The 9,965-nt window shown below is 38.5% G+C and overlaps 2 protein-coding genes across 9 annotated transcripts; both read left to right on the forward strand.

Annotated features, from left to right (window-relative positions):
- The first annotated feature begins 580 nt into the window (after positions 1-580).
- On the forward strand, positions 581-5,156 carry LOC100241966 (probable LRR receptor-like serine/threonine-protein kinase At3g47570). Of its 2 annotated transcripts, none has more exons than XM_002280039.5 (4): positions 581-1,020; positions 1,582-2,067; positions 2,164-4,458; positions 4,616-5,156. In XM_002280039.5, exons 1-4 carry the CDS (start codon positions 660-662, stop codon positions 4,954-4,956), a joined length of 3,483 nt encoding a protein of 1,160 aa, XP_002280075.2. In that variant the 5' UTR covers positions 581-659; the 3' UTR covers positions 4,957-5,156. The 2 variants fall into 2 exon arrangements, with proteins under 2 accessions (XP_002280075.2, XP_059597077.1); XM_059741094.1 differs by lacking the exon at positions 581-1,020 and having other exon boundaries at positions 1,616-1,704; positions 1,818-2,067.
- A 213-nt stretch (positions 5,157-5,369) lies between these two features.
- Positions 5,370-9,699, forward strand: LOC100855007 (protein MAIN-LIKE 2). Of its 7 annotated transcripts, XR_009467082.1 has the most exons (8): positions 5,370-6,978; positions 7,086-7,730; positions 7,992-8,159; positions 8,247-8,636; positions 8,721-8,985; positions 9,091-9,131; positions 9,168-9,377; positions 9,482-9,699. XR_009467082.1 is itself a non-coding variant. In XM_059741097.1 (6 exons), the coding sequence occupies exons 1-6, from the start codon at positions 6,886-6,888 to the stop codon at positions 9,321-9,323; spliced, it is 1,794 nt and encodes a 597-aa protein (XP_059597080.1). In that variant the 5' UTR covers positions 5,370-6,885; the 3' UTR covers positions 9,324-9,699. The 7 variants fall into 7 exon arrangements, 2 of the variants coding, with proteins under 2 accessions (XP_059597080.1, XP_059597078.1); XR_009467080.1 differs by having other exon boundaries at positions 8,721-9,131; XR_009467081.1 differs by having other exon boundaries at positions 9,091-9,377.
- The last annotated feature ends 266 nt before the right edge of the window (positions 9,700-9,965 follow it).

Genomic DNA, 9,965 nt, shown 5'->3' on the forward strand with positions numbered 1-9,965 from the left:
AACAGTACTTTTAGGACCAAGAGAAATTATTATTCATAAAATGAACAACTTATTAATTTATTGATAAATGAATATTTTTTAATTTGTAATGATTTATAAATTTAAAAATAATAGATGTGGTAAAAAGTTTAAGATACACAAATCTAAGAGACTCCAAAAAGTAAAGGATAATTATTAACGGATCAAAAGCCTATTAAGAAGATATGTGGTATTAAAATTTAATGTTTTAAAAGATAAAATGTTGTCAAAACTTAATGTTTTAAAAGATAAAGAGGTTTCAAATATGTGATGATGTCAATGAGTGAATTAAAAGAAAATGGAAGTTATAAAAATTAGTTTTATTATCTTTTGCATATAGTAAAATTATTAATTTAGTAAATTGAACCGAATTGAGACCAGAAAGTGTTGTTATTTAAATGAGGTTATTAATTTATAAAATAATGATAAGTTTTACTGCACAGACAAGAGAGGACCATGGACAGATAATAGAGGAACCATAACTACAATACAATGACAGTTTCAATTTACCTACCGACGCTGAGGCACCATTATGATAACAATGAACCCTTCACCTACCATGCCCAATTGCCATTCTGACCCTCACCTCCCTTCAACTCTTCGATCTCTCTCTCTCTCACACACACACACACACGCACATAATGGGAAAGAATTCTGGACTCTTTCCTCATACTTCAGTGTTTCTGATGCACTGTTGGGTGGCTTTCTTATCACCAACTGCCAGCTTAGCCAATTTAGCAGATGAGCTTTCTCTTCTTGCCATGAAAGCCCATATAACATCTGACTCCAAAGACGTTTTGGCAACAAACTGGTCCACCACAACCTCCTACTGCAATTGGTTCGGTGTCTCTTGCGATGCTGCTCGCCAAAGAGTGATAGCCTTGGATCTTTCTAACATGGATCTTGAAGGAACCATTGCACCCCAAGTTGGCAACCTCTCCTTCCTTGTTACCCTTGATCTTAGCAATAACAGCTTTCATGCCTCTATTCCCAATGAGATAGGTAAGTTTCTGGATGGGAAAAATACTTTATTGAAAAACACTGCTATGTGATGATACCATGTTTACATGATCTAGTTAATTAGATGAATGCCAAAAATGTAACATATATTTTAGAGGCAATCAAGGAAGTTGCAAACATAATCAGGAAAAAGCCACAACAACCAAAAGTTGTTATGTGAAACCATTACAGTCATTTTAGATATTCTTTTATTGTAGATTAATCTCTTGTTTCATGAGTCCGGATGGATTTATCATCTCCGTTTTTGCATTACCAAGTACACCATGAGACCATGATTAGTACATGGAAATGGGCAACAGGAAATGAGAAGTTGGAATGTGTAAGAAAATGAATGAATAATCAATTCTCGTTCTTGGTTCCCATATACCAAATATGGGGCGTAATTGATAATCCCAATGACAAAGTGAATGTGTGATAGATTTTAAACTATCTATAGTGGATTCCCTGTTGAATTGTAGAGATTTTTTCTTGAAGAATAGTGCAATTCTTGTAAAACTTATATGTTTAAGACTAAAACATGTCAAATCCATTTTTCTGTTTTAGCTAAGTGCAGAGAACTACGGCAGTTGTATCTATTCAACAACAGACTCACTGGAAGCATTCCACAAGCCATTGGTAACTTATCCAAACTTGAACAACTGTATCTTGGAGGAAACCAGTTAACAGGTGAAATTCCAAGGGAGATAAGTCATCTTCTTAGTCTCAAGATATTATCATTTCGAAGTAACAACCTCACCGCCTCAATACCATCTGCCATTTTCAACATATCTTCTCTGCAGTATATTGGTCTTACATACAATAGTCTCTCCGGGACTCTTCCTATGGATATGTGCTACAGTCTTCCAAAGCTTAGGGGGCTTTATCTTTCTGGCAATCAGCTGAGTGGAAAAATCCCCACCAGCTTAGGTAAATGTGGAAGACTTGAAGAAATTTCCCTATCATTCAATGAATTCATGGGAAGCATACCAAGAGGAATTGGCAGCTTGTCAGTGCTTGAGGTTTTATATCTTGGTAGTAATAACTTGGAAGGTACTTCTCCACATTTTAATGCTATAATTAATTTCCTCACTTTTTGTCAAAGTTTCTAAGTATTGCTCTTATACTAAGTGACTAGTTTTCCGGCAGGAGAAATACCTCAAACACTCTTCAACCTATCTTCGCTGAGGAATTTTGAACTTGGAAGCAATAACCTCGGAGGTATTCTGCCAGCGGATATGTGTTATAGTCTTCCTAGACTCCAAGTCATTAATCTTTCACAGAATCAGCTTAAAGGAGAAATACCGCCTAGTTTGTCAAATTGTGGAGAGCTTCAAGTGCTAGGATTATCAATCAATGAGTTCATTGGAAGAATACCCAGCGGCATTGGCAACTTATCTGGGATAGAGAAGATATATCTCGGAGGTAACAACTTGATGGGAACAATCCCATCTTCATTTGGTAATTTATCCGCACTGAAGACGTTGTATCTGGAAAAAAACAAGATCCAAGGTAACATCCCCAAAGAGTTGGGTCATCTTTCAGAATTGCAGTACTTGAGTCTTGCCTCCAATATTTTAACAGGGTCTGTACCAGAAGCAATCTTTAACATCTCAAACCTGCAGTTCATCGTGCTAGCAGATAATCACCTTTCAGGCAATCTTCCATCAAGCATTGGCACTTCCCTCCCTCAACTTGAAGAACTTCTGATTGGAGGCAACTATTTAAGTGGAATAATTCCAGCATCTATTTCCAATATTACCAAACTCACCCGCCTGGATCTATCCTACAACCTCCTAACTGGTTTTGTGCCAAAAGATCTAGGGAACTTGAGATCACTCCAACACCTAGGATTTGGAAATAATCAGTTATCTGGTGAATACTCAACCTCCGAGCTTGGCTTTCTAACTTCTTTGTCAAATTGCAAATTTTTGAGAAATTTGTGGATACAAGATAACCCTCTAAAAGGTACTCTTCCAAATTCATTAGGGAATCTCTCTTTGTCTCTTCAAAGTATCAATGCATCAGCTTGCCAATTCAAAGGTGTGATTCCAGCAGGAATTGGTAATTTGACCAACTTGATAGAATTGGGCCTCGGAGATAATGACCTGACAGGAATGATTCCTACGACACTGGGACAACTAAAGAAGCTCCAGCGGCTGTACATTGCAGGAAATAGAATACATGGTTCAGTTCCTAATGGTATAGGCCACTTGGCAAACTTGGTTTACTTATTTTTGAGTTCAAATCAACTCTCTGGATTAGTACCTTCATCGCTGTGGAGCCTGAATCGTCTTTTGGTTGTTAACTTGTCTTCAAATTTCTTGACGGGTGATCTACCAGTGGAAGTCGGAAGCATGAAAACCATAACCAAATTGGACCTATCACAGAACCAGTTTTCAGGCCACATTCCAAGCACCATGGGACAACTTGGGGGCTTGGTTGAACTCTCCTTATCCAAAAACAGACTGCAGGGCCCCATACCCCGGGAGTTTGGTAATTTGTTAAGCTTGGAGTCCTTGGATCTGTCCTGGAACAATCTTTCTGGTGCCATTCCGAGGTCACTAGAAGCTCTTGTCTCTCTCAAATATCTAAATGTTTCTTTCAATAAGCTAGAAGGAGAAATTCCTGATAAAGGACCTTTTGCAAACTTTACGACTGAGTCTTTCATCTCCAATGCGGGACTTTGTGGAGCACCTCGATTTCAGATCATAGAATGTGAGAAAGACGCTAGTGGGCAATCACGGAATGCAACATCCTTCCTCTTGAAATGTATTCTAATACCAGTTGTAGCAGCGATGGTTTTTGTGGCTTTCGTTGTATTGATCCGCAGGAGACGAAGTAAGTCAAAAGCACCAGCTCAAGTCAATTCATTCCATCTGGGAAAGCTTAGAAGGATATCGCATCAGGAACTTATTTATGCAACCAACTACTTCGGTGAAGACAACATGATTGGAACAGGAAGCCTAGGCATGGTACACAGAGGGGTATTATCTGACGGGTCGATTGTTGCAGTAAAGGTTTTCAATTTAGAATTCCAAGGAGCATTCAAGAGTTTTGACGCAGAATGTGAAATAATGCGAAATATTCAGCATCGTAATCTTGTCAAGATAATCAGTAGTTGCTCAATTCTCAACTTCAAAGCCTTGGTGCTGGAGTATATGCCTAATGGGAGCCTTGAGAAGTGGCTCTACTCTCACAATTACTGTCTGAATCTTGTCCAAAGACTAAATATTATGATAGATGTGGCATCAGCACTTGAGTATCTACATCATGATTTTTCAGTTAATCCTGTGGTGCATTGTGATTTGAAGCCCAACAATGTTCTGTTAGACGAGGAGATGGTTGCGCGCTTAGGGGATTTTGGAATTTCAAAATTGTTGACGGAAACAGAGTCCATGGAGCAAACAAGAACCTTAGGAACCATTGGGTACATGGCACCAGGTAAAAAAAAAAAGAGTCACTCACTACTTGTGTGTATATAAATCAATTACAAGCTGTTTTGAATTTGTGGATAAATAGAGAGAGAGCTTTTTTCTACTTTGCTTAGCTTATTTGTTTAATCCTTTTCCATAACTAAAAGTTTTAGCATGTGAAACAGAGTATGGGTCAGAAGGAATAGTATCTACAAGGGGCGATGTGTACAGCTACGGGATTATGATGATGGAAACATTTGCAAGGAAGAAGCCGACGGATGAAATGTTTGGTGGGGAGGTAACGCTGAGGAGTTGGGTGGAGTCATTAGCGGGTAGAGTGATGGAGGTTGTAGATGGGAATCTAGTGAGGAGGGAGGACCAACATTTTGGCATCAAAGAGAGCTGCCTGCGCTCCATCATGGCATTAGCTTTGGAATGTACAACAGAGTCACCTAGAGACAGGATTGACATGAAGGAGGTTGTGGTCAGACTTAAGAAGATCAGAATCAAATTGCTCGTCATATGATTCAGGATTATTCCTTCCTGCACAAACTGATTTTATAATTAACATGTTTCTTCTCCATGATGTTGACTGTTGAGAATATTTGTAGATCAAAAGTAATGCAAGTTATATTTGTTTCAATTATCACATTCCTATCTGAAGACCAGTTTGTTTTCAAGTTCAATAATATGACCCGTGAGGTAGTATTCTACATCATTTTTATTCTTCCATAGAAATCTGAAAAGGGAACGCGGAACTTTGCAGATCCTTTGTGTAGTTCACAAGGACATATTGTTATTCCCCCAAGAGTCCGTCCAAAGCTGTTTCTGCTTTCCACATTTTCCATACCCTCTTTCGCCTACAAATCTTGGGTTTTGGACCTTTTGGTTGAGAGGCTTATAATGATGAATTAGAGGCCCATTGAAATCACTGAAAACTAGAGCCCAGCCCAGATTAGGGACATGCGTTATTCGTCTACTTCTTAACCGTATGATCGGCATCGTATCTCAACCAAGCAAGAGATAAAAAATAAATGAAGGTTGAAAGATAGAATGGGAATGCCTTGGCTGCCATCCCTCCCGCAAAATTATTTTCATCAGAGAAAAAGGCGAAAACAAAACTCAATCCCTGAGGATAAATAAAAAACAAAAAACAAAAAAGAAACGGGAAAATGAGAAACCCTAGGAGCCGGATCGGAGGGAGAGAAGAAGATGCATCCTTACCCGTAATCGGAACCCCCAAGGCAAGTCTTTCCACCCTAAAACGCCGTCGTTCCATCAAAACGACGTCGTTCTTCTCCCAAGACGGTGTCGTTTCCCTGAAACGGCGTCGTTTTTTTTTTTCTTTTTTCTTTTTTCTTTTTTCTCTCTCAAAAATTTAGATTAATTTTAGATCTTCTCCGTGCGCTTTGGTGAGAATTTCAGCCTTTAAAGGATATTAGAAGAAGATGAGAGAATGGAGTTATATAGTTGTCCTTAAAGAGGAAGTGGGGTGTTTTGGTTGTTCTTCTTCTCAATATATTTGTGCAACTGTCGTGTACAGGGGGAGAGAGAAAGGAAAGGATAATATAAAGAAAATGTTGGGAAAATTTTCCAAGTGTTTGTATGTTGTGGATGGAATAGTGAATGAAATTGTCTTGTATTCTATTTTCAATTTATCATCTGACAAACAGGATTTAGATTGTAATTTGTATAAACTTGGAACCCTAAAGAGGTTAAAGTCTTAGTAAAATGGTGAGTGGTGTGGGGGTTGACACATATATTTGGTTAAATATTCTGAATATTACATGTAAACTAACTGTCCTTCTGAAGGACTGAGGTTGTGAAACAAGGTGTGTTCAGGTTCAGCACATCTTCAGAATTACTTCCTCAACTTGACAGCAGCCCATAAATCTCATTTATGGGGGTGTGAAGGGGAGAGGTATGGGTTTGGCAATTCAAGCTATGGACACCTCAACTAGTTGGAAGTACCCAGGAGCATCCAAATCTGTTAATTTTTATAGGACTAGGAGTTGGAGTTTTCTTTTTCTTTGAAATTTAACATTTGTATTATTTATTTAAATGGGGTTGCTTTTTCTTTGCTCCTTTTTCCCTTGAAGCTCATCTCTTGCTGCTTTTGGATTTGTTTATACCTATAGGAAAAGTTCTCTCTTGATTTATCTTTATCATTGTTGATATAGAAATTGAATCAAATACAACATTGTTCCGTATTGCTCTTTTTTTGTTCTTATTTTTCATTACATACATGTGTGATCTATTCTGGATTAAAACCAGAAAACCCAAATCTTCTATTCTATTTAATGTTTGTGATTTTGAATTTTGCTCCAATTCATTTAGCTGAGATCTTGTTTGCATTGTCAAAATGAATTTTTCAGCTTTAGGTTAAAGAAGTTGCTCAAGTTGACGCAGAGTTGATGTTTTTTAGTTGTAGTTTAGACAACTTTATCAGTAAGCAATGGACTTCTATGTAACTAATCCTGGGCCAATTGATGAATCTGTACTTTATGATCAAGATAAGCATGTGTCATCAGCAGTGTGGGAGGGGCAGGTACATACTATATTTCTATTAGGCATGTTTCATTTTGTTTTGTTTTTTCTTCTTTCCTTATTTAAATCTTACAATAAAATACATTAATTTCATTAACATGAATACAGGAGCGTGGTGCACTTAGATGCCATGAACACACTTCAAAACTTGATCAATGGGCACTCACTCCAAAACAGCTGGAGTTAGTACATAAGGCTGGATTTGGGTACTTAAGATTAATTCCTGCTATTAGTTTAGACAATCCACTTATCTCTGCACTAGTTGAGAGGTGGAGGAGAGAAACAAATACATTTCACTTGAATGTTGGAGAAATGACAGTGACACTTGAAGATGTTGCATACTTGCTTGGACTAGCAATTGATGGTGAGCCTGTTATGGGTGTAACATACACCACATGTGACACAGTATGTGAAAAACTTTTAGGGAAAGCACCAGACTCTGGTTACACAAGTGGTGGGATGGTGAAGTTAAGTTGGTTGAAAGAGTCCTTTTCTCATTGTCCTGAAGACGCACCAATGGAAGAGATAGAGTGCCATACACGTGCTTACCTGCTTTATCTTGTTGGTAGTACTATATTTTCCACTACCACTGGCAATAAAGTCCCTGTGATGTACCTTCCATTGTTTGAGAATTTTGACCAAGCTGGGACGTATGCTTGGGGTGCAGCAGCATTATCATTCTTGTATAGAGCACTTGGCAATGCTTCCCTTAAATCTCAAAGTACTGTTAGCGGCTGTTTAACACTATTACAGGTTGCCTTTTTTGCCTTTTTTTTTCCTTTCTTATCTCTCTTATTTCATGTGGTGTGTGCCTTTGGTTGTAGGAGAAGGAAAGAGATAATAAGAAGGGGGAATTCTTTTTTCCTCTATTTATTTATTTTCCTTTTTCTGGAAGGAGGAGGTGTTGGCTTTGGTTGGGGGGAGAAGGGGAATGGTTCATATATCAGTCAGTGTTAAACTTTTCTCCTTTCTTTTTTCTAATATTAGCTATGTATGCTTGTTCTTCTTTTGCAGTGTTGGAGTTACTATCACCTGGATATTGGTCGACCAAAGCTTAATCAAGACCCATTCCATGTTCCTTTTCCACTTGTACTTAGATGGAAAGGAAAACAAAGTGCTCCAACAGCAAACCGTGATTTAATGTTCTATCGTAAGGCATTGGACTCCCTTAAGTCATGTGATGTAAGTTTTTTATCATATGTTATTCAATTTGATGCTAACACTTTGTGTAGAAAGTAATAGTGCAATTTATACGGGTTTCATGCACAGGTTGAGTGGCTTCCTTACATCAACATTGACAATAGGATTATACCAGAAGATATCAAGAGTAGTTTGATTGTAGGGAGGTCAAAAACAATGTTGATATGTTTTGACAAGGCAGAAAGACACCTCCCTGACCGATGCTTAAGGCAATATGGCATGAACCAGTCAATCCCAGAAGATGTGCAGCAGTGGGAAAGAAAGAGTCGTGGAGTTGATGGTGGGGTAGACTTGTCAGGGAAAATGGAACTAGAGCTTAATGAATGGTTGGACCGTCGACTTAATATTGTGGAAGGTGATGAGGGTGTGGAAGAAAGTGAATACATGCAGTGGTACATGAAAATTACACGTAGATTTGTAGGAAGACTTTTACCTTTATCATCCGAATTTCAGAGAATGGTAAGGCTGTGTTGGATTAATTACTTGATATTATTTGTATTACAAAGTAATTTACTATTATTGATTGCTTTCAATTTTTTGTAGCATGCTGCTTTAAGGGATATTGCACACATAGCTGATACAGTCTCCACACAGGGGATGGATTCTCAGCAAATGGAATCAGTGACAAGGATCAGGTATATTGTGCATGAATGTCTGAGGGACCAAGTTGGAACTTCAATGCTAGTGTCGGGCATCCCACAGGTTGAACATAGGAAAAGAATAAGGGGAAAAGAGAGAGTAAGAAGAAAGAGTATTGGGAAACGTAAGCGGAAGGATGATCCAGTTCAATGTCAAGCAACTAGTGAAGGTGATCCAGATCAATCACAGCTGTGTAGTGCAGCTGGTGCGATTGACTATTCTCAGCTATGTCTCACAGATGGTGAGGTTGATGATTTACAGCTATGTCATGCAGGTAGTGCTGGTGTTGACGCACAGCTACACACAACTATTGAGGTTGATGGCACACCCCTTTGTCTTCCAACTGATGAGGTTGATGATACAGAGACTTGTATTGGAGTTACTGAGGTTGATGACTCTCAGGTTTGTCATGCGGCTATGAAGGATGAAGTACAAGCTGTTTCACAGTCACCTCTTGAAACTAGTGAGGATGTTGTGCAGCATAATAGCTATAGCATTGTAGTATAAGAATGTGCAGCATGTGGCCTCTGATGTCATATTACTTCAGAATCACTTAGAAAGGTGCTCAAACAATTCTATTTTGTAGTGTCTGCATTTGTGCTGTTGGCCTCGCATTGCCACATTGAGCTCTCTAGATTTTAAAATTTTCATTTTTATTTTGACAGGCAGCTCAGGATGGACATCACCAGTGTGTGATATGTGGCAGAGACAACCATGAGTGCTTGCTCGGTTAGAAGTCTCTTCAACTTGTCTGAGATTGGCTGTAAATTTATTTTGCCCGAAACAGATGAGGTGTTGTTCTTGAGTTTATTGTGTAAGCCACTAAGTAATGTTCGATATTGCAGAAGGATTTGGTTTCTTATCCAATCGTTTAATTCTTAAATGTGGGAGACCTGATGATTCTGTTCCAGAAGCCCTCTTGCTAGAGAAACCTACTTTGCAATCTGGGTTGGTTGCAATCATATAGCCCAATGGATTCTTCTTTATTTCCTTCTCTCGACTCTGAATCGAGAAGACAGCGTGGGGTCAACATTTTTCTTTTGGGTTGAATATCTATTTTTGGTTGATTGGTTGGCTGATTTAAATCGGGAGTATGTTGATTCCAAGGGCCAATTAATGTGAGAAAGGCTCAGCTGATGGTAGCTTGGA

This window comes from Vitis vinifera, chromosome 12, assembly GCF_030704535.1.
Source record: "Vitis vinifera cultivar Pinot Noir 40024 chromosome 12, ASM3070453v1".
In the NCBI taxonomy this organism is placed as follows: Eukaryota; Viridiplantae; Streptophyta; class Magnoliopsida; order Vitales; family Vitaceae; genus Vitis; species Vitis vinifera.

Excerpts from the sequence above, each read along its gene's own strand:
- LOC100241966 (XM_002280039.5), top strand. The coding sequence starts at position 660 with ATGGGAAAGAATTCTGGACTCTTTCCTCATACTTCAGTGTTTCTGATG. Across the intron at positions 1,021-1,581 it reads CTCTATTCCCAATGAGATAG|CTAAGTGCAGAGAACTACGG; the intron begins GTAAGTTTCTGG and ends TTTCTGTTTTAG. Across the intron at positions 4,459-4,615 it reads CATTGGGTACATGGCACCAG|AGTATGGGTCAGAAGGAATA; the intron begins GTAAAAAAAAAA and ends CATGTGAAACAG.
- LOC100855007 (XM_059741095.1), top strand. The coding sequence starts at position 6,886 with ATGGACTTCTATGTAACTAATCCTGGGCCAATTGATGAATCTGTACTT. Across the intron at positions 7,731-7,991 it reads GCTGTTTAACACTATTACAG|TGTTGGAGTTACTATCACCT; the intron begins GTTGCCTTTTTT and ends CTTCTTTTGCAG. Across the intron at positions 8,637-8,720 it reads CATCCGAATTTCAGAGAATG|CATGCTGCTTTAAGGGATAT; the intron begins GTAAGGCTGTGT and ends AATTTTTTGTAG.